This window comes from Bombina bombina, chromosome 4 (assembly GCF_027579735.1).
Source record: "Bombina bombina isolate aBomBom1 chromosome 4, aBomBom1.pri, whole genome shotgun sequence".
Taxonomy (NCBI): Eukaryota; Metazoa; Chordata; class Amphibia; order Anura; family Bombinatoridae; genus Bombina; species Bombina bombina.
This window is the reverse complement of record NC_069502.1, coordinates 1,209,779,552-1,209,804,031: the sequence shown is the minus strand read 5'-3', so window position 1 is coordinate 1,209,804,031 and position 24,480 is coordinate 1,209,779,552. Positions and strand designations below refer to the sequence as shown.

Here is a 24,480-nt window from a genome sequence, read left to right as displayed (position 1 = left end):
CGCTTCCTCTTTGCTCAATCCAAGCCAAGCTGGAGACCTAACCAGGCTTGGAACAAGGGTAAACAGGCCAAAAAGCCTGCTGCTGCCACTAAGACAGCATGAAGGGGTAGCCCCCGATCCGGGACCGGATCAAGTAGGGGGCAGACTTTCTCTCTTTGCTCAGGCCTGGGCAAGAGACGTTCAGGACTCCTGGGCCGTAGAAATTGTAACCCAGGGGTATCTCCTAGATTTTAAAGATTCTCCTCCAAGGGGGAGGTTCCATCTTTCTCAATAGTCTGTAAACCAGACAAAAAGAGAGGCGTTCTTACGCTGTGTAGAAGACCTTTTTACCATGGGAGTGATCTGCCCAGTTCCGAAAACAGAACAGGGGCAAGGTTTCTACTCCAATCTGTTTGTGGTTCCCAAAAAAGAAGGAACCTTCAGTCGTAAAGACTCTTGGGGCAGTAGCTAGACCAAATGGAAGAGCAACAAACTGGAGGTGCTGGTTCAGAAACACGAATCTTAAGAACTTGAAGTGATCCTTGTGTATTGGAACATGAAGGTAATAACAAATAAAGGGGACTTTCATTCATGAAGTATAAAATACTTCATTCTGAAAGCCCTTTTATTTGTTAGCAGCGTTTGCTGCGCTGAGCTGCTAAAGGCAGCCCACGGCAGAACGCAATTTGGCTGAGAGGTGACGTTTCCACCTCTTAGCCAATAGCCGTGCGGGAAATACAGCTTGGCGCCACAAAACCTGGCGCCAAGCTATATTTCCCGCACGGCTATTGGCTAAGAGGTGGAAACGTCACCTCTCAGCCAAATTGCGTTCTGCCGTGGGCTGCCTTTAGCAGCTCATTGCAGCAAACGCTGCTAACAAATAAAGGGGCTTTCAGAATGAAGTATTTTATACTTCATGAATGAAACTCCCCTTTATATGTTACAATTGTAAATCCTAGCGTTTCCCAAACGCTAGGGTTTACCATCACTTTAATATCTCCATCTTGGCTCGATAGTTCAGGTATTCACTGGACGCGGCCTATTGTTTTTTGAGGTAGATTAATCTTTCTCTCTTCCTAGTCTGTGAGCTCTTTCCACATTGAATAGTTCTCTTTTCCCTTCCATGTTTAATATTTGTGGCAAGGTTTCTTCAGCAAATTGTATTAGGTTTTCCGGTTTTACAGCTTCTGGTAAGCCAATCACCCTTAAATTATTATGCCTGCTCCTATTTTCTATCTCCTCCATTCTGTTGACAAGCAATAAATTTGATTTTATTACAGACTCCAGCTTGGGTTCCCAAACTGCCTGAGTGTCTTCACAGTCTGAAAATCTTTGCTCTAAGGCTTCTCAATTACTGTGGTCAGCCTTAGGTTAATTTCCTCAATTTTAGGTAAAATTAAGGCGCACACTTGGGAGGCTATGAGATTTGCTTGACTTCTACCCTCCAACTTTCCCCCTGCTGTCCCTTCTTCAGCTGGGTTTCTAACCAGACTAGTATTTTTATCGTTTTTCTTATCGCTCAATTTAATTTTTGGTGACATTTTCTGAGGCCTTAGGTATTTATCCATTGTTTTATTTTAGCCCTTTCCTTTTATTATAAGGCCTTCCTGTACTCTTATATTGCAGCTTTAATGTGACCGCATGCAGTAAGGGGAGACAAATTGTAAGAAGGAATAAGCATGAATTCTTTAACAAATAGCTCCTGAGTGGTCTCGCAAGATTTGGTATGCGGACCTGGTGGACATGTCATCCCTGCCACCTTGGAGACTTCCGTTGAGGAAAGATCTTCTCATTCAAGGGTCCTTCCTTCACCTATATCTAGTTTTTCTGAAGCTGACTGCTTGGAGATTGAATGGTTAATCCTATCCAAGCGGGGGTTTTCTGATTTGGTCATAGAGACCATGATTCAGGCGTGTAAGCCTGTAACTAGAAGGATTTACCATAAGATTTGGCGTAAATGTCTTTATTGGTGTGAATCCAAGGGCTACTCATGGAGTAGAGTTAGGATTCCCAGAATTTTGTCTTTTCTCCAAGAGGGTTTGGAGAAGGGTTTGTCGACAAGTTCCCTAACAGGTCAAATTACTGCCTTGTCTATTTTATTACACAAACGTCTGGCAGATGTCCCAGATGTACAATCTTTTTATCAGGCCTTGGTTAGGATCAGACCTGTGTTCAGATCCGTTGCTCCTCCATGGAGTTTGAATTTAGTTCTCAAAGTTCTTCAAGGGGCTCCATTTGGGCTCGTAGAGCGTCTGAATTCTCTGCGTTGCATTACACTTCGCCTTATCTTATTTTCCATTCAGATAAGGTGGTGTGACGGGCTTAACTAGGTTTCCTCTCTAAGGTTGTTTCAGATAGGAACATTAATCAGGAGATTGTTGTTCCTTCCTTGTGTCCTATTCCTTCTTCTCAAAAGGAACGTCTGCACAATTTAGACGTGGTCCGTGCTTTAAAATTTTACTTGCAAGCGACTAAGGACTTTCGCCAGTCCTCTTCTTTGTTTGTATTTTTTTCTGGAAAGTGTAAGGGGTCAGAAAACTTTGGCTACCTCTTTTTCTTTTTGGCTGAAGAGTATCTTCCGCTTTGCATATGAGACTGCTGGACAGCAGCCTCCTGAGATGGTTAAGGCTCATTCCACTAGGGCTGTTGCTTCCTCATGGGCATTCAAAAATGAAACTTCTATAGAACAGATTTGCAAGACTGCGACTTGGTCCTCTATTCACACTTTTTCTAAATTTTTCAAATTTGATACTTTTGCCTCGACTGAGGCTGCTTATGGGAGAAAGGTTCTTCAAGCAGTGGTGCCTTTGGTTTAGGTTCCCTGTCTTGTCCCTCCCGTATCATCGGTGTCCTCTAGTTTGGGTATTGTATCCCATAAGTAATAAAGATGATCCGTGGACTCATTGTGTCTTTAAGAAGAAAAGGAAATTTATGCTTACCTGATAAATTTGTTTCTTCTTAGACACGATGAGTCCACGGCCCGCCCTGTTCTTTTAAGACAGGTTGTTATTTTTGTAAACGTCAGACACCTCTGCACCTTGGCTTTTCCTTTCTCTTCCTAACTTCAGTCGAATGACTGGAGTGGGAGGGAAGGGAGGAGCTATTTAACAGCTCTGCTGTGGTGCTCTTTGCCTCCTCCTGCTAACCAGGAGGTGAATATCCCATAAGTAATGAAGATGATCCGTGGACTCATCGTGTCTAATAAGAAATTTTTTTATCAGGTAAGCATAAATTTCCTTTTTCATATAACTGCATGTAATAGACACTACTATACAGAATAAGATGCACAGATACTGATATAAAAATCCAGTATAAAACTGTTTAAAAACTTACTTAGAAGCTCTCAGTTTAGCTCTGTTGAAAAGGCAGTTGGAAAGCCCACTGCAAGTGGGAAATAAGACACTCCCCCCTCCCCCCTTCTTTTGCATATGAAAAAACCCTTTACACAAACAGGAGCAAGCTGGAGAAGGTAGCTGACGGTACTCTCATAAAACTTTGGGATTTGGTTAGGAGTCTGAAAATTAGAGCAATTTTATTTAAAAATAAGCAAAACTATACATTTTTAAATAAACAAAACTTTATGGGCTATATAAATAGATCATCTACAAAACATTTATGCAATGAAAAAAATGAGTGTATAATGTCCCTTTAAAAATGTATCTAAATCCTTATTATAATGATTTTGTGAAGATTGTTTAATTTATATAAGCCAGACATGACACTTGTTTGTGTATTTATAATATTTCTTTTCATACTAATACCTTGTCACAGTTTTAAGTTTTCACTAAAGTGTCTTTAAAGCAGTAATTTATACCCTGATATGCGGTTCTAGGTGGATGAACAGAAACTCGCCATAATTGCTTAATTTGTGTTTAAATGAACCTTCCGTCACTTTTTATCTATTCGAGAGGGATGTCATATTTGGTTTCACTGCACATCTGTCTGGCAGTAAAGGTGTCAAAATGTGCGTTGTTTTAGTAATTTTGAGTATAATTTTCTACCCCCTGCAGAGCACGTTTGATGATTTAGAAGGCGAGGAAATGAGACGTGCCAGAACTAGGTCTAACCCGTACGAGATGATCCGAGGGGTCTTCTTCCTAAACAGGTACATTTATCACTCTCTTCACTTAGAATATGAATCTTATGCAGCGTCAAGGCACAAAGTGCATTACTATAAAGACACTTGCACAAATGTATTATTTAGTTTTCTGTTTAAATACCACCAGCAGGGCAGGATAGAACTGGCATAGGTAGCATGGGCTCTTTGAGACACCATCTTGTAACAATACTTATTCCAACTGTTTGCTCCCTGTTACTGTGTTTTTGTGCCTTACAGCATCTGCCATAAATCATTTCTTGTTAGACATTTTTTGGGTTATTGAAGCACATTTTACAGCAACTAACTGAAAAGCTTCCGGCACTATTCCACATGTCTGTACTAATGTCGTTTATCTCTAGGGCAGCAATGAAGATGTCCAATATCGACCACGTATTTGACTACATGTTCACCAATCCCAAGGACTCTCAAGGGGTGAGACTCTCCTTCCATACAATACAAACCTTCATGCCCCTGTAACCTCACCTACTGTCAGGCACACTTGTGTATTTGTATTCAGTCTTTAGTCTGCTGGGAGTATTTCTTGTAGTAAGGTTTGCAGTATTGCTGACGTATATTCTTCATTATTATATTAAGTTGGCCATTTAGCGGGACATGATGCTTATACTAAAATGGAATATTTCACATTGTTTTAAAGCACTTTTCTTTCCTATGGCATGGAGAGTCCAATTAAAAACAAACAAAACAAAAAAAACAAGGGTGGAGGTGGCGCCTTAAGGCAATCTGTCCCATGTAGAAAACAAAATCTGTGTATAATGTGATATAGTTGGTGTACGTCGATGATGGATACAAATTAAACAACAACAATTGGGGGTTAAGGGCGCAAAGAAGCATATAGTATCTATATGCTCAAAGTAACGTTATGCTCATGGTAACAATATAACATTCATAAGAACAATATGTACAGCAGAATTGAGAGAAAATATAATAAATTTATTATAATATTAAAAAAAACATAGGTAGAGGAGCCTTCAATATACATATAAAAATGAAATGAACACCGGTGTTCTGATAGATACTTTAAAAACGTAACTAATAAATACAATAGCCTATACTTGTAGTTATTTACTGGGGGAGGAAAAAAATGGGATAATTTTTTTTTATCAAAAATGTAAAAATAAAAATAAACAAAAATGTAAAAAGTATGGTAAAAATACTAAAAAGTTAGTGTGTCGATCCAAATTGTAGCAGCTGTTGTAGATAAATTGTTTGAGGTGTCTATTAGATAATAAAATAAATAAATGGCATAGAATCCTCCTGGGTAATAGTGTACACAGCGGTGTCTAAGGCAATCACTTACCCGGTTCGTATACTTGAAATCTGCGGGTGCCTTACCATGTACGTATGAGCTCACTCATTACAAGTACCGCGTCCTCGAAACTGTCGGGTCTTATGGGAACATCATTCCAATTACTAAAGAAGATATTTAGTCCTTATATGGGTACTTTTCCCTGCAAGCAAGGATTGGGGTCTAGCTTTGTCCATGTTAATCTCTTTAGTAAGCGTAATGGTGGCTTTAGCAGTTAGAAGGCGACAAAGTAATCTTTGCTTTACTTCTAACACTTTTGCTACCCCTTTGCAGAAAGCCAGAGTTGGTTACTCTGTTCTTTCTTTTACTACAGGTCCCTGACAGGCAGTGAAGTACAGGTCACACCTTAGTAGCTGTTATCTGCCCTGCAGCTGGATCCACAGGTAAGTGCTTTTGCCTTCTAGGTACTGAAGGACAGCACTTTTGAGGTTAACCCCCAAGTGGATATCTTTTGGGACTCAGTTTATCCTTATATGGTTAAGGGTACATTCAGGGGCAACTTAATTGGCAACAGGGTCAATCTACAGGCACTTTTTAAATGATACAGAGAGACTTAAGGGTTAATGAGAGCTTGCTTGCATTTCCCCTTAATTACTTATCAAGGTTTCTATTACTTATTTTGGCTCAGCTTTATTTTAATGGAGCACCACAGCAGAGCTGTTAAATAGCTTTTCCCTTTCCTCCCACTCCAGTCATTCTCTTTGCCTACGTTATTGATAGGAAGAGTTAAAGTAAGGTGTTAGTATAGATTCTTCAATCAAGAGTTTATTATTTTTAAAGTAGTGCAAGATTGTGCTGCTCTGTCCTGGGGTGTAGCCGTAGTCCATAACAGAATCTGAAGTAGAGCCTTGATGGCTTTAGAGCAATGGGAACTTGTGGGACATAATTCTCACTGCGCCTCCCATATTTCTTGCTGCCCTATATCCTTCAGTCTGAGGTAATCTTTAACTCAGCATTTTATTCTCCTCAGGTCCCAGATCCGTGGGCTGTGGACATAGTATCCCAGGGTTACAAAATAGGATTCAAGTCTTGCCCTCCAAGGGGCAGATTTCTCCTGTCAAGACTTTCCTTAATATGTAGTGAATGTAGTCCAGCGCTAGATTAGCACGGGTAGAGTATTTAGTTAAATTCTATCATTTGAATATATTGTATTTTGTGATTGGATAAATGTTTAATGTATGTACTGCAATGTTGTTATTATATATTTATTGTAGGTAATCCTAAGTATTTATCAACATTCAGTTAATAAAAAGATATAAACTGATATATATAAACTTGTTGTCTAATGTGAGCTTCTTATCTATATATAAAAACTAATAAAACATTTGTATAATTAGACAGAAATTTAATAACTTGTTAAAAGCATACATAAAATAAAAAGGGACGTCTCCCTTATAACATCGATTTCATCAGAGAAAACAATTGAATAACTGTAGTATATATTTCCGCTATTTGATAATCAGGTACCTGTTATATAGTGTAACAAATGATAATGTCCAGAAATTGGATTAAAAAAACTTAAAGATCCAAACGAGATGACCTCCCCGCTATTGTGGCGGGTGTGTGTTACCGGTCCGTTAGTGAGAGACTGGTATTTAAAAATATGTCATGTGACTTTTCCTACGTCACACTTGTGATCGTAGCTGTTTCAATATAGTTGTAATGTAACCAGTGATCCTTGATATTCTGTCAAGTGCTTATTATGTTGCAATTTTTTTAACTTTAATCTGTATGTGTATCAGAAGGTGTATTCCCCTATTCCGTGTGTAATTAGGGAGTCTTGGGGGAGATTGCAATTTACGCTGGTCTCTTGGCACACCTGATTTCTCTTTTAGTGTGGTCTTTGCGGTCACATTCAGTGACTTGGATGTTAAACTTTGCGGTCACGTGCAGTGACTATAATGCAATCCTCGCAGTGTGGACTTGGCGGTCACTTGTAGTGGTGGGAATTGAACTTGTGACCTTTAGGGTAAGAGAGGGAGATCTTAACCATTAGGCTATGTGTATCTCACTTTCTGTGTTAGCATAGTGGACTTGGCGGTCACTTGTAGTGACTGTAATGAGGTCTTTGCGGTCACGGAGGTGACTAGTGGTGGGGTCTTTGCGGTCACAAGTGGTGACTAGGAGTAGAATCTTTAGCGGACATCAGTGATGTTATACAGCAAGGTCTTTGCAGTCACAGATTGTGACTTGCATGTATTAACTTGCGGTTGTATCTTTGCGGTCACAGATTGTGACTTAAAAGTGGTCTTTGCGGTCACTAACAGTGGTGACTTAGAGGAAATCTTTGCGGTCACTAGTAGTGACTAACAGAATGATCTGTATCGTTGGAGATCAAAGTAAAACTTGGCAATCTCTCTGTGCAACTTAGTAGAGCTGATTAGAAAGAAATGCAGGTTGTAACAACATCCAGCTGCAATGTTGCAGGAGGTAATCAGCAAAGGAAGTCTTGTAGTAGTTGTCTTTCCTTTCTTGGCAATTATAACAGCAATCAAAATAAAAACATAAAGTGCAGAGTGACAACAGTGTCAAGGTCAACGCGTTTCGCCCTTAGGCTTTATCAAGACATGTTTGTCTGTGTCACCTGAGTCTATATATAGGGCTTAACTGGTTTGGATTGGCTATTCTATGTAATTTAATTATAGGTGGAAAGTATAGATATATGGAAATTCAATATAAAGGTGGAATTATATAGTTGTGTGTGTCTACAAGAAGCTTATTGTTCTTCATTTGTTTTTGTTCTTTGTGTTGTAATAAATGAAAGAGAATGAATAGATCCTTGAAAGATTCTTGTAAGAATGCAATAAACATTATTTAGAGAGTTCTAAATATATCTATATAATGTATAATGTATGTATTTGTATTGATTTTGATGTGCTTATAGTTGCTTGAATATTGAGCATATGTTAATTTTTAAATATATAAAACAAATAGAAATTATAAGTAAACATTTTTTTAAAATAAAAAAGTTATGACTTAGTGAGTAATTTAAAAAAAATAAAAAAATAAAAATTTTAAAACTGTTTTCAGTATTCCCTTTTGTGATTGAACTCACGACCTTTTGGTAATTGAGCAGAGGGTATTATCCACTAAACTACATCTACCTCAACATTGTATACAGTGAAATACATGTATTAGTGAAAGTATATGTATATACACACACATATATGTTTATATACATTTATATTTACAATATGGTTTTGTTTGTATAAATGAAGACCTTAGAGAAAGAAGTGATGATATTCATAAGAGACTAAAATCTATATAGATAGTTTTTAGTGGTAGTAAACGATGTTTAGTAACATTTACCTGAACCAGCAAAGGAATGTGGTGGGAATTGAACTTGTGACCTTTAGGGTTAGAGAAAGAGAGATCTTAACCATTAGGCTATGTGTATCTCACTTTCTGTGTTAGCATAGAATGGAGGTATTTATATATATTAGTATGATGTAAAATTATTATAAGAAAGGGGAAATATCTAGCTCTGAATTTAAGCCAGTTGGAAATAGTGTGTCCATATTGTAGATCATTTTTGCTTCTAACTTCAATAATTGATTTTCTAAATTTCCCCCTCTCCAATTAAGTTTTATCTTGGCTAGACCCCAGAATTTAAAATGTTTGAGATTGTTATTGTGAATGTCCCTAAAATGAGAATAGAGGTGTGTGTCAAGAGTACCTCTATCAATGCATGACAGATGTTCCCTAATTCTATCGCGGAGGGTTCTTGTCGTTTCACCTATATAGTACTTTTTACATGAACATTCAATTATGTATATAATTCCTTTGTCTTGACATCTGATTGTTTCATCAATTCTGTATTTAAAGTTATTCACTTCTATTTCTTTTAGTTTGCTACTGAATTTACAGGATCGGCATCCAAAGCATGGAAAGAAGCCTTTTATTTTATTTCCTTCTAAGTTTATATCTTGATTTCTTGTTTTTAGTGGTTTCAATTCGCTTGGCGCTAGTTTATTTTTTAAATTTTTTGCTCTTCTGTATATGATTTTTGGAAATTGTGTTACTTTCTCCAACATAGGTGTGTCCGGTCCACGGCGTCATCCTTACTTGTGGGATATTCTCTTCCCCAACAGGAAATGGCAAAGAGCCCAGCAAAGCTGGTCACATGATCCCTCCTAGGCTCCGCCTACCCCAGTCATTCTCTTTGCCGTTGCACAGGCAACATCTCCACGGAGATGGTTAAGAGTTTTTTGGTATCTACATATTCCTATCCACAAGGAACATCATCGGTTCCTAAGGTTCGCCTTTCTGGACAAGCATTACCAGTTTGTGGCACTTCCATTCGGATTAGCCACTGCTCCAAGGATTTTCACAAAGGCACTAGGGTCCCTTCTAGCGGTGCTAAGACCAAGGGGCATTGCAGTAGTACCTTACTTGGACGACATACTGATTCAAGCGTCGTCTCTGTCAAAAGCAAAGGCTCATACGGACATTGTCCTAGCCTTTCTCAGATCTCACGGGTGGAAAGTGAACATAGAAAAAAGTTCTCTGTCCCCGTCAACAAGAGTTCCCTTCTTGGGAACAATAATAGACTCCTTAGAAATGAAGATTTTTCTGACAGAGGCCAGAAAATCAAAACTTCTAAGCTCTTGTCAAGTACTTCATTCTGTTCTTCTTCTTTCCATAGCGCAGTGCATGGAAGTAATAGGTTTGATGGTTGCGGCAATGGACATAGTTCCTTTTGCACGAATTCATCTAAGACCATTACAACTGTGCATGCTCAGACAGTGGAATGGGGATTATACAGACTTGTCTCCGACGATCCAAGTAGATCAAAGAACCAGAGATTCACTCCGTTGGTGGCTGAACCTGGACAACCTGTCACAGGGAATGAGCTTCCGCAGACCAGAGTGGGTCATTGTCACGACCGACGCCAGTCTGGTGGGCTGGGGCGCGGTCTGGGAACCCCTGAAAGCTCAGGGTCTATGGTCTCGGGAAGAATCTCTTCTCCCGATAAACATTTTGGAACTGAGAGCGATATTCAATGCTCTCAAAGCTTGGCCTCAACTAGCAAAGGCCAAATTCATAAGGTTTCAATCAGACAACATGACGACTGTTGCATATATCAACCATCAGGGGGGAACAAGGAGTTCCCTGGCGATGGAGGAGGTGACCAAAATAATTCAATGGGCGGAGAATCACTCCTGCCACTTGTCTGCAATCCACATCCCAGGAGTGGAAAATTGGGAAGCAGATTTTCTGAGTCGTCAGACTTTCCATCCGGGGGAGTGGGAACTCCATCCGGAAATCTTTGCCCAAATAACTCAATTATGGGGCATTCCAGACATGGACCTGATGGCGTCTCGTCAGAACTTCAAGGTTCCTTGCTACGGGTCCAGATCCAGGAATCCCAAGGCGACTCTAGTAGATGCACTGATTGCGCCTTGGACCTTCAACCTAGCTTATGTATTCCCACCGTTTCCTCTCATTCCCAGGCTGGTAGCCAGGATCAATCAGGAGAGGGCTTCGGTGATCTTGATAGCTCCTGCGTGGCCACGCAGAACTTGGTATGCAGACCTGGTGAATATGTCATCGGCTCCACCATGGAAGCTACCTTTGAGACAGGACCTTCTTGTTCAAGGTCCATTCGAACATCCGAATCTGGCTTCACTCCAACTGACTGCTTGGAGATTGAACGCTTGATTTTATCAAAGCGTGGGTTTTCAGATTCTGTCATTGATACTCTTATCCAGGCTAGAAAGCCTGTAACTAGGAAAATTTACCATAAAATATGGAAAAAATATATCTGTTGGTGTGAATCTAAAGGATTCCCATGGAACAAGATAAAAATTCCTAAGATTCTATCCTTTCTTCAAGAGGGTTTGGAGAAAGGATTATCTGCAAGTTCTTTGAAGGGACAGATTTCTGCTTTATCTGTTTTACTTCACAAAAAGCTGGCAGCTGTGCCAGATGTTCAAGCTTTTGTTCAGGCTCTGGTTAGAATCAAGCCTGTTTACAAACCTTTGACTCCTCCTTGGAGTCTCAATTTAGTTCTTTCAGTTCTTCAAGGGGTTCCGTTTGAACCCTTACATTCTGTAGATATTAAGTTACTATCTTGGAAAGTTTTGTTTTTGGTTGCAATTTCTTCTGCTAGAAGAGTTTCAGAGTTATCTGCTCTGCAGTGTTCTCCTCCTTATCTGGTGTTCCATGCAGATAAGGTGGTTTTGCGTACTAAACCTGGTTTTCTTCCGAAAGTTGTTTCTAACAAAAACATTAACCAGGAGATAGTTGTGCCTTCTTTGTGTCCGAATCCAGTTTCAAAGAAGGAACGTTTGTTACACAATTTGGATGTAGTTCGTGCTCTAAAATTCTATTTAGAGGCTACAAAGGATTTCAGACAAACATCTTCTTTGTTTGTTGTTTATTCTGGTAAAAGGAGAGGTCAAAAAGCAACTTCTACCTCTCTCTCTTTTTGGCTTAAAAGCATCATCCGATTGGCTTATGAGACTGCCGGACGGCAGCCTCCTGAAAGAATCACAGCTCACTCCACTAGGGATGTGGCTTCCACATGGGCCTTCAAGAACGAGGCTTCTGTTGATCAGATATGTAAGGCAGCGACTTGGTCTTCACTGCACACTTTTACCAAATTTTACAAATTTGATACTTTTGCTTCTTCTGAGGCTATTTTTGGGAGAAAGGTTTTGCAAGCCGTGGTGCCTTCCATCTAGGTGACCTGATTTGCTCCCTCCCATCATCCGTGTCCTAAAGCTTTGGTATTGGTTCCCACAAGTAAGGATGACGCCGTGGACCGGACACACCTATGTTGGAGAAAACAGAATTTATGCTTACCTGATAAATTACTTTCTCCAACGGTGTGTCCGGTCCACGGCCCGCCCTGGTTTTTTTTTTTTTTTTTTTAATCAGGTCTGATGAATTATTTTCTCTAACTACAGTCACCACGGTATCATATGATTTCTCCTATGCATATTCCTCCTTTACGTCGGTCGAATGACTGGGGTAGGCGGAGCCTAGGAGGGATCATGTGACCAGCTTTGCTGGGCTCTTTGCCATTTCCTGTTGGGGAAGAGAATATCCCACAAGTAAGGATGACGCCGTGGACCGGACACACCGTTGGAGAAAGTAATTTATCAGGTAAGCATAAATTCTGTTTTATCCCCTATTATGGGATCCGTCTGTACTATGTGCCAGTGTTTTTTAAGTATTTTGTTTATTAATTTGTTATTGCAGTTGTAATCCGTAATAAATGACACATTTACCTCATTCTTTGTATCACCATGGCCCCTACTTTGTTTATTTCTATAAGATAGTAGATCTTTGCGGTCTATTTTATCTACCTTTTCCCTTGCTTGGTGTATTATTTTATCCTCATACCCTCTTTCTTTAAATTTATTTTCTAAGATTGTTATTTGTCTTTCATAGTCTAATTGTTTTGAACAATTCCTTTTAATACGCAGATATTGACCTTTGGGTATGTTATTTTTCCACCTTTCTAGGTGGCAGCTTTTGTAGTGTATGAAATTATTAGCGTCTATTTCTTTGAAATGGGTAGACGTATTTAATTGGTTATCAATAATTTCTATATCTAGATCTAGGAAGACAATTTTTTGTTTACTGAAAGTATATGTAAAGTTAATATTCATATCATTATTGTTCATGTCATTGATTAACATTTCTAATTCTGACAGTTCCCCTTTCCATATAAAAATAACATCGTCTATGTACCTCTTGTAGAGTACAAGATTTGCACCCAGCTCATGCCTAGGGAAGAAAGATGCTTCCCAATATCCCATAAAGAGATTGGCATAGCTGGGTGCAAATCTTGTACCCATAGCTGTCCCAGTCCTTTGTCTATAGAACTTGCCCTCAAAAGAGAAATAATTTTGTTCAAGTATAAATCTGATACCATTTAATATGAACTCTTGTTGTTCTTTCTTTAGAGTGGTATCTTTATCAAGATATTTTCTAACAGATTCTATGCCCAATTCATGATTAATTATCGTATATAAGGAGGTCACATCACATGTTATAAGAGTGTAGTTGTGTTCCCATTTAATATTATTTAAAATTTGAAGTATTTCTGTAGTATCTTTGAGGTATGAAGGTAATTCTTTAACATATGTTTGGAGATATCCGTCTATATATTTCTCCAACATAGGTGTGTCCGGTCCACGGCGTCATCCTTACTTGTGGGATATTCTCTTCCCCAACAGGAAATGGCAAAGAGCCCAGCAAAGCTGGTCACATGATCCCTCCTAGGCTCCGCCTACCCCAGTCATTCTCTTTGCCGTTGTACAGGCAACATCTCCACGGAGATGGCTTAGAGTTTTTTAGTGTTTAACTGTAGTTTTTATTATTCAATCAAGAGTTTGTTATTTTAAAATAGTGCTGGTATGTACTATTTACTCAGAAACAGAAAAGAGATGAAGATTTCTGTTTGTATGAGGAAAATGATTTTAGCACCGTAACTAAAATCCATGGCTGTTCCACACAGGACTGTTGAGAGCAATTAACTTCAGTTGGGGGAACAGTGTGCAGTCTCTTGCTGCTTGAGGTATGACACATTCTAACAAGACGATGTAATGCTGGAAGCTGTCATTTTTCCCTATGGGATCCGGTAAGCCATGTTTATTACGATGGTAAATAAGGGCTTTACAAGGGCTTATTAAGATTGTAGACTTTTCTGGGCTAAATCGATTCAGTTTTAAAACATATTTAGCTTTGAGGAATCATTTTATCTGGGTTTATTGATATTATAATATCGGCAGGCACTGTATTAGACACCTTATTTCTCTGGGGCTTTCCCAAAGCATAAGCAGAGTCTCATTTTCGCGCCGGTGTGGCGCACTTGTTTTTGAGAGGCATGGCATGCAGTCGCATGTGAGAGGAGCTCTGATACTTAGAAAAGACCTTCTGAAGGCGTCATTTGGTATCGTATTCCCCTTTGGGCTTGGTTGGGTCTCAGCAAAGCAGATACCAGGGACTGTAAAGGGGTTAAAGTGTTAAAACGGCTCCGGTTCCGTTATTTTAAGGGTTAAAGCTTCCAAATTTGCTGTGCAATACTTTTAAGGCTTTAAGACACTGTGGTGAAAATTTGGTAAATTTTGTACAATTCCTTCATGTTTTTTCGCAATTGCAGTAATAAAGTGTGTTCAGTTTAAAATTTAAAGTGACAGTAACGGTTTTATTTTAAAACGTTTTTTGTACTTTATTATCAAGTTTATGCCTGTTTAACATGTCTGAACTACCAGATAGACTGTGTTCTGAATGTGGGGAAGCCAGAATTCCTGTTCATTTAAATAAATGTGATTTATGTGATAATGACAATGATGCCCAAGATGATTCCTCAAGTGAGGGGAGTAAGCATGGTACTGCATCATTCCCTCCTTCGTCTACACGAGTCTTGCCCACTCAGGAGGCCCCTAGTACATCTAGCGCGCCAATACTGCTTACTATGCAACAATTAACGGCTGTAATGGATAATTCTGTCAAAAACATTTTAGCCAAAATGAACCCTTGTCAGCGTAAGCGTGGCTGCTCTGTTTTAGTTACTAAAGAGCATGACGACGCTGATATTAATATCTCTGAAGGGCCCCTAACCCAATCTGAGGGGGCCAGGGAGGTTTTGTCTGAGGGAGAAATTACTGATTCAGGGAACATTTCTCAACAGGCTGAACCTGATGTAATTGCATTTAAATTTAAGTTGGAACATCTCCGCATTCTGCTTAAGGAGGTATTATCCACTCTGGATGATTGTGAAAAGTTGGTCATCCCAGAGAAACTATGTAAAATGGACAAGTTCCTAGAGGTGCCGGAGCTCCCAGAAGCTTTTCCTATACCCAAGCGGGTGGCGGACATTGTTAATAAAGAATGGGAAAGGCCCGGTATTCCTTTCGTCCCTCCCCCCATATTTAAAAAATTGTTTCCTATGGTCGACCCCAGAAAGGACTTATGGCAGACAGTCCCCAAGGTCGAGGGAGCGGTTTCTACTTTAAACAAACGCACCACTATACCCATAGAGGATAGTTGTGCTTTCAAAGATCCTATGGATAAAAAATTAGAAGGTTTGCTTAAAAAGATGTTTGTTCAGCAGGGTTACCTTCTACAACCAATTTCATGCATTGTCCCTGTCACTACAGCCGCATGTTTCTGGTTTGATGAACTGATAAAGGCGCTCGATAGTGATTCTCCTCCTTATGAGGAGATTATGGACAGAATCAATGCTCTCAAATTGGCTAATTCTTTCACCCTAGACGCCACTTTGCAATTGGCTAGGTTAGCGGCTAAGAATTCTGGGTTTGCTATTGTGGCGCGCAGAGCGCTTTGGTTGAAATCTTGGTCGGCTGACGCGTCTTCCAAGAACAAGCTACTAAACATTCCTTTCAAGGGGAAAACGCTGTTTGGCCCTGACTTGAAAGAGATTATCTCGGATATCACTGGGGGTAAGGGCCACGCCCTTCCTCAGGATCGGCCTTTCAAGGCGAAAAATAGACCCAATTTTCGTCCCTTTCGTAAAAACGGACCAGCCCAAAGTGCTACGTCCTCTAAGCAAGAGGGTAATACTTCTCAAGCCAAGCCAGCTTGGAGACCAATGCAAGGCTGGAACAAGGGAAAGCAGGCCAAGAAGCCTGCCACTGCTACCAAGACAGCATGAAATATTGGCCCCCGATCCGGGACCGGATCTGGTGGGGGGCAGACTCTCTCTCTTCGCTCAGGCTTGGGCAAGAGATGTTCTGGATCCTTGGGCGCTAGAAATAGTCTCCCAGGGTTATCTTCTGGAATTCAAGGGACTTCCCCCAAGGGGGAGGTTCCACAGGTCTCAGTTGTCTTCAGACCACATAAAAAGACAGGCGTTCTTACATTGTGTAGAAGACCTGTTAAAAATGGGAGTGATTCATCCTGTTCCACTAAGAGAACAAGGGATGGGGTTCTACTCCAATCTGTTCATAGTCCCCAAAAAAGAGGGAACGTTCAGACCAATCTTAGATCTCAAGATCTTAAACAAGTTTCTCAAGGTTCCATCTTTCAAGATGGAAACCATTCGAACTATTCTTCCTTCCATCCAGGAGGGTCAATTCATGACCACGGTGGATTTAAAGGATGCGTATCTACATATTCCTATCCACAAGGAACATCATCGGTTCCTAAGGTTTGCATTCCTGGACAAACATTACCAGTTCGTGGCGCTTCCTTTCGGATTAGCCACTGCTCCAAGGATTTTCACAAAGGTACTAGGGTCCCTTCTAGCGGTGCTAAGACCAAGGGGCATTGCAGTAGTACCTTACCTGGACGACATTCTGATTCAAGCGTCGTCCCTTCCTCAAGCAAAGGCTCACACGGACATTGTCCTGGCCTTTCTCAGATCTCACGGCTGGAAAGTGAACGTGGAAAAGAGTTCTCTATCCCCGTCAACAAGGGTTCCCTTCTTGGGAACAATTATAGACTCCTTAGAAATGAGGATCTTTCTAACAGAGGCCAGAAAAACAAAACTTCTAGACTCTTGTCGGATACTTCATTCCGTTCCTCTTCCTTCCATAGCTCAGTGCATGGAAGTGATCGGGTTGATGGTAGCGGCGATGGACATAGTTCCTTTTGCGCGCATTCATCTAAGACCATTACAACTGTGCATGCTCAGTCAGTGGAATGGGGACTATACAGACTTGTCTCCGAAGATACAAGTAAATCAGAGGACCAGAGACTCACTCCGTTGGTGGCTGTCCCTGGACAATCTGTCTCAAGGGATGACGTTCCGCAGACCAGAGTGGGTCATTGTCACGACCGACGCCAGTCTGATGGGCTGGGGCGCGGTCTGGGGATCCCTGAAAGCTCAGGGTCTTTGGTCTCGGGAAGAATCTCTTCTACCGATAAATATTCTGGAACTGAGAGCGATATTCAATGCTCTCAAGGCCTGGCCTCGGCTAGCGAGGACCAAGTTCATACGGTTTCAATCAGACAACATGACAACTGTTGCGTACATCAACCATCAGGGGGGAACAAGGAGTTCCCTAGCGATGGAAGAAGTGACCAAATTCATTCTATGGGCGGAGTCTCACTCCTGCCACCTGTCTGCTATCCACATCCCAGGAGTGGAAAATTGGGAAGCGGATTTTCTGAGTCGTCAGACATTGCATCCGGGGGAGTGGGAACTCCATCCGGAAATCTTTGCCCAAGTCACTCACCTGTGGGGCATTCCAGACATGGATCTGATGGCCTCTCGTCAGAACTTCAAAGTTCCTTGCTACGGGGCCAGATCCAGGGATCCCAAGGCGGCTCTAGTGGATGCACTAGTAGCACCTTGGACCTTCAAACTAGCTTATGTGTTCCCGCCATTTCCTCTCATCCCCAGGCTGGTAGCCAGTATCAATCAGGAGAGGGCGTCGGTGATCTTGATAGCTCCTGCGTGGCCACGCAGGACTTGGTATGCAGATCTGGTGAATATGTCATCGGCTCCACCTTGGAAGCTACCTTTGAGACGAGACCTTCTTGTTCAGGGTCCGTTCGAACATCCGAATCTGGTTTCACTCCAGCTGACTGCTTGGAGATTGAACGCTTGATTTTATCGAAGCGAGGATTCTCAGATTCTGTTATCGATACTCTTGTTCAGGCCAGAAAGCCTGTAACTAGAAAGATTTACCACAAAATTTGGAAAAAATATATCTGTTGGTGTGAATCTAAAGGATTCCCTTGGGACAAGGTTAAGATTCCTAGGATTCTATCCTTCCTTCAAGAAGGATTGGAAAAAGGATTATCTGCTAGTTCCCTGAAGGGACAGATTTCTGCCTTGTCGGTATTACTTCACAAAAAGCTGGCAGCTGTGCCAGATGTTCAAGCCTTTGTTCAGGCTCTGGTTAGAATCAAGCCTGTTTACAAACCTTTGACTCCTCCTTGGAGTCTCAATTTAGTTCTTTCAGTTCTTCAGGGGGTTCCGTTTGAACCCTTACATTCCATTGATATTAAGTTATTATCTTGGAAAGTTTTGTTTTTAGTTGCGATTTCTTCTGCTAGAAGAGTCTCAGAATTATCTGCTCTGCAGTGTTCTCCTCCTTATCTGGTGTTCCATGCAGATAAGGTGGTTTTACGTACTAAACCTGGTTTTCTTCCAAAAGTTGTTTCTAACAAAAACATTAACCAGGAGATTATCGTACCTTCTCTGTGTCCAAAACCAGTTTCAAAGAAGGAACGTTTGTTGCACAATTTGGATGTTGTTCGCGCTCTAAAATTCTATTTAGATGCTACAAAGGATTTTAGACAAACATCTTCCTTGTTTGTTGTTTATTCAGGTAAAAGGAGAGGTCAAAAAGCAACTTCTACCTCTCTCTCTTTTTGGATTAAAAGCATCATCAGATTGGCTTACGAGACTGCCGGACGGCAGCCTCCCGAAAGAATCACAGCTCATTCCACTAGGGCTGTGGCTTCCACATGGGCCTTCAAGAACGAGGCTTCTGTTGATCAGATATGTAGGGCAGCGACTTGGTCTTCACTGCACACTTTTACCAAATTTTACAAGTTTGATACTTTTGCTTCTTCTGAGGCTATTTTTGGGAGAAAGGTTTTGCAAGCCGTGGTGCCTTCCATTTAGGTGACCTGATTTGCTCCCTCCCTTCATCCGTGTCCTAAAGCTTTGGTATTGGTTCCCACAAGTAAGGATGACGCCGTGGACCGGACACACCTATGTTGGAGAAAACAGAATTTATGTTTACCTGATAAATTTCTTTCTCCAACGGTGTGTCCGGTCCACGGCCCGCCCTGGTTTTTTAATCAGGTCTGATAATTTATTTTCTTTAACTACAGTCACCACGGTACCATATGGTTTCTCCTATGCAAATATTCCTCCTTAACGTCGGTCGAATGACTGGGGTAGGCGGAGCCTAGGAGGGATCATGTGACCAGCTTTGCTGGGCTCTTTGCCATTTCCTGTTGGGGAAGAGAATATCCCACAAGTAAGGATGACGCCGTGGACCGGACACACCGTTGGAGAAAGAAATTTATCAGGTAAACATAAATTCTGTTTTTGATAAGTTAGAGGTTAGGGAGTCAATACCTGATATTATTGGTCTACCTGGGGGATTGGTGGAATTTTTATGTACCTTAGGTAGGTAATAGAACACAGGGATTTTAGTTATTTTTGGTAGCAGGAATCCATATTCTTTATCATTTAATATATCTTTATCTTTAGCTTCATCGATTAATTTCATGAATTTAAGTGAGTACTTCTTTGTAGGATCAAGTTTTAGTATTTCATATGTGTTGGTATCACCCAATAGTCAATGTGCTTCTTCTGTGTATTGGGATCTGTTCATTATTACAACTCCTCCCCCCTTGTCTGCAGGTTTTATGATTATGTTAGGGTCTGACTGTAATTTTTTTAAAGTTTTTCTTTCTGTGAATGTTCAATTGTTAGATCTATTTTTTGTATTTGCTTTTTTAATGTCTCTTTGTACCAATCTCTCAAACATTTCTAAGTTTCTCCCTTTCTCATTCACCGAATAAAAGGTTGACTTAGGTTTTAAGTTAGAGTGTTTAAATGTGGTTGATGTTGGGGTTGAATTGATAGATTGTGTTTGCCGATTTCTTTCTATTGGATTCTTGAGGAAATACCTCTTAAGTGTAAGTTTTCTAACAAATTGACTCACATTGATGTGAGTATTAAATTTGTTCATTGTAGCTGAGGGGGCAAAGCTTAAACCTAAGTTGAGGACTCTTTTTTTCTTCCTCTGTTAAAACTTTATTACTTATATTAAAGATTCCATTAGTAGGTGTTATTTGACTCTCTTTGTGTCCCTTTCTCTTTCGCCCTCCTCTAGACCCTCTCTGTTTCTTTTTCTTTCCCTTTGTGGTGGGCCTATATTGTACTCTGTATCTTTTGAAGTCCCTAGTGGCGGATGGCGTAACTCTAAAAAATCACACTCATTTTTCTGGTTCTCATTTTTATATGTACTGTATCTGTATTTAATGGTTCAAATCGATTTGATGTTCTAATTCTCCATTCGTTATTTTGTTGATCATATGAGTTATAGTGTCTAGGTCTTTCCCACTCATCATCTCTTCTATCATAATATTGTCTTTGTCTGTCTGAATGTGATCTTTCGTTATATCTTCTATCCCATTGTTCCCAAGAGTTGTATCTGTTATAGTTTCTATATTCAGATCTATCTTGGGTTTGTTTGTAATATTGGTCATTTTGTGATATATTTCTGTTTTGTCCAAATTGTCTGTCTCTGGTATGGTTGTATTGTGATCTTATTTGATTGGGTCTGTTGTATGTTCTCGAATTATAGTGTATATTAGATGAATATTGATCATCATATCTATTTCTGGACCGATGATTAGGTCTATAATTTGTCCTTTCTCTAAGTTTTGTATTTTCTTTTGGTTTTATATTCTCTCTTGTGTTTTGTATTTCAGTGTTAGGGTTCTCATCTATGTGTATTGGCTCTGTGTCTGAATAATCATCCTTATCCCTGTTTAGTTTTCTCCATTTTACCTCTTGTAATTCATTGTTTAGACTAATTAGTTTAGCCATGATTTCCCTTTGTCTATTTTTATATTCTTGGTGTTCTTTTTTATCAATCAATTTATTTTTTAACAGTGCAATATTTTTCTCAATTAATTCTAGTGATTCCTCACGTGATTTTTTAAAAATATTTAAAAAAGTGAGTGATGCTGTTTCAAGTGCCCCCTCCCATTCTTTTCTTAAACTATCCCTTAGTTCAAAAGTGCAATTCTTTTTTAGTCTCAAACCTCTCAGTATTATTTTCATATTTATATATTTTTCTAGGAAACTAAGTTCAGTCTTTTCTTTTAGTTCGCTAGTTAAATTTTTTTCTAGTTCACCCATGATTGTGTTTAGGTCATAATATTCAGTGTGTGTGTTATGACTTTCTTTTTCAGTTATTTCTTTAAGTGTTTTATCCCTCCACATAAAAATATCATCTTCCATTCTGAAGCTGCCTCAAACTTTAGTGTAATGGAACACTTGAGAGGATAGGAGATTAAACTGGTAGTGAGAAAGATGAGGCGCTGGAGAATTGACCCTGCTAGACTAATGTATTCCCCTCTAAGAAAACAGTGGTTGATATGTAGTGAATGTAGTCCAGCGCTAGATTATCACGGGTAGAGTATTTAGTTAAATTCTATAATTTGAATATATTGTATTTTGTGATTGGATAAATGTTTAGTGTATGTACTGCAATGTTGTTATTATATATTTATTGTAGGTAATCCTAAGTATTTATCAACATTCAGTTCATAAAAAGATATAAACAGGTATATACAACTGATATATATAAACTTGTTGTCTAATGTGAGCTTCTTATCTATATATAAAAACTAATAAAACATTTGTATAATTAGACAGAAATTTAATAACTTGTTAAAAGCATACATAAAATAAAAAGGGACGTCTCCCTTATAACATCGATTTCATCAGAGAAAACAATTGAATAACTGTAGTATATATTTCCGCTATTTGATAATCAGGTACCTGTTATATAGTGTAACAAATGATAATGTCCAGAAATTGGATTAAAAAAACTTAAAGATCCAAACGAGATGACCTCCCCGCTATTGTGGCGGGTGTGTGTTACCGGTCCGTTAGTGAGAGACTGGTATTTAAAAATATGTCATGTGACTTTTCCTACGTCACACTTGTGATCGTAGCTGTTTCAATATAGTTGTAATGTAACCAGTGATCCTTGATATTCTGTCAAGTGCTTATTATGTTGCAATTTTTTTAACTTTAATCTGTATGTGTATCAGAAGGTGTATTCCCCTATTCCGTGTGTAATTAGGGAGTCTTGGGGGAGATTGCAATTTACGCTGGTCTCTTGGCACACCTGATTTCTCTTTTAGTGTGGTCTTTGCGGTCACATTCAGTGACTTGGATGTTAAACTTTGCGGTCACGTGCAGTGACTATAATGCAATCCTCGCAGTGTGGACTTGGCGGTCACTTGTAGTGGTGGGAATTGAACTTGTGACCTTTAGGGTAAGAGAGGGAGATCTTAACCATTAGGCTATGTGTATCTCACTTTCTGTGTTAGCATAGTGGACTTGGCGGTCACTTGTAGTGACTGTAATGAGGTCTTTGCGGTCACGGAGGTGACTAGTGGTGGGGTCTTTGCGGTCACAAGTGGTGACTAGGAGTAGAATCTTTAGCGGACATCAGTGATGTTATACAGCAAGGTCTTTGCAGTCACAGATTGTGACTTGCATGTATTAACTTGCGGTTGTATCTTTGCGGTCACAGATTGTGACTTAAAAGTGGTCTTTGCGGTCACTAACAGTGGTGACTTAGAGGAAATCTTTGCGGTCACTAGTAGTGACTAACAGAATGATCTGTATCGTTGGAGATCAAAGTAAAACTTGGCAATCTCTCTGTGCAACTTAGTAGAGCTGATTAGAAACAAATGCAGGTTGTAACAACGTCCAGCTGCAATGTTGCAGGGAATACTGAAAACAGTTTTAAATTTTTTTTTTTTTTTTTTTAAAATTACTCACTAAGTCATAACTTTTTTTATTTTAAAAAAATCTTTACTTATAATTTCTATTTGTTTTATATATTTAAAAATTAACATATGCTCAATATTCAAGCAACTATAAGCACATCAAAATCAATACAAATACATACATTATACATTATATAGATATATTTAGAACTCTCTAAATAATGTTTATTGCATTCTTACAAGAACCTTTCAAGCATCTATTCATTCTCTTTCATTTATTACAACACAAAGAACAAAAACAAATGAAGAACAATAAGCTTCTTGTAGACACACACAACTATATAATTCCACCTTTATATTGAATTTCCATATATCTATACTTTCCACCTTTAATTAAATTACATAGAATAGCCAATCCAAACCAGTTAAGCCCTATATATAGGTCTCAGTGGACTCCCAGTCAGGTAGCCTCTTCTCTGCCCTGCAGCTCTTTCCTGGCAGGTATCGTCCCCTTTGCCTGTCTGCTTTTATGCAGGAATAAATCCCCCTGCCTCCAAATAGTGGGACCAGGGCTATCGTGGCTGAGACCGGGGTCAAACCAGCGGCTGTATCTCCCCCAGCTGGGCTGGTCTCAGTGGGCTCCCAGGCAGGTAGCGTCCCCTCTGCCTGTCTGCTTCTAGGCAGGAATAGATCCTTCTGCCTCACTGTGACTGCACACTTCCAGCAGGTAGCGTCCCCTCTGGTTTCTTCTAGGCAGGAATAGATCCATCTGACTTGCTGCTCCTGTCAGGCAGGTAACATCTCCTCTGTCACACTCCTTTCTTCTGGTAGGTATTGATTCCTTTCCCTGCACTGTCTTTAAAAAGACAATTGGGGCCCACAGACTCTGTAGCAGGTCTCTCTTGCAGTGGGAGGTGTAGCCAGAATGCAGGGTCAGAACCTCTGCTACTGATATACCTGGAAGAATCAGACAGGACTACCTGTTCCAGAAGGAACTACCACTAATGCTTTATTTCACTCAGGACTAGCTTTTACAAACACACCACGCTTATGGTGACACACACTCCTTATAATAAGCATAGAAAAACATATAGGAAACAATATAATAAAGCAATATAACTTTGCCAACAGGATGGAGGATTTAGGTAGTTCTAAACAGTAAAAATAACATTTATCTGTTGGTATTTTCGCCTATGCCAATATATGCAAATTAGTCATTCCTTCTCCTGTGTCCAATTTGGTGGTGAGCTTGCAACCAATAGATGGCGCTGTTATGATGTTTTTGGGATAGTTCAACCAATAGATGGCACTGTGTCACACATTGTCCATGTATGTGACTAGGGAGCAGTGCCCCCCCCTTGACCAACGGTCCGGCAGACCGGGCTAGATCCTGAACGGATCGGCTTCGGGCTGTCCGGGAAAGAACATGACCAAATGCAACATAACTCAAACAAAACTAGTAATTCTCAGAATCACATCTTTCTTGACGATCCAATCGCTAGCCCCACTGTCCTCCCAACCTGGCTCAAAAATGCTCCCAGGCCAAACATGGAGGCATCTGGGCCCACTCCATGTGCTGGCTGGCTTTAGTTTGTGCTGGGGTTTGAGTGGTGACTGGGTATGCCTCCTTAAGTATTGATCCAGTAGATGTTGC

General features: G+C 40.0%; 1 protein-coding gene across 5 annotated transcripts in view; it reads left to right on the top strand.

Moving 5' to 3' along the window:
• CMTR1 (cap methyltransferase 1) overlaps positions 1–24,480 on the top strand; it is a 392,012-nt gene that overhangs the window by 129,033 nt on the left and 238,499 nt on the right. For all 5 annotated transcript variants that reach the window (XM_053712701.1, XM_053712702.1, XM_053712699.1 and 2 more), the window contains 2 exons: positions 3,990–4,084; positions 4,438–4,510. In XM_053712701.1, the coding sequence (XP_053568676.1) occupies positions 3,990–4,084; positions 4,438–4,510 (168 nt within the window). The remainder of the gene's footprint in view (positions 1–3,989; positions 4,085–4,437; positions 4,511–24,480) is intronic.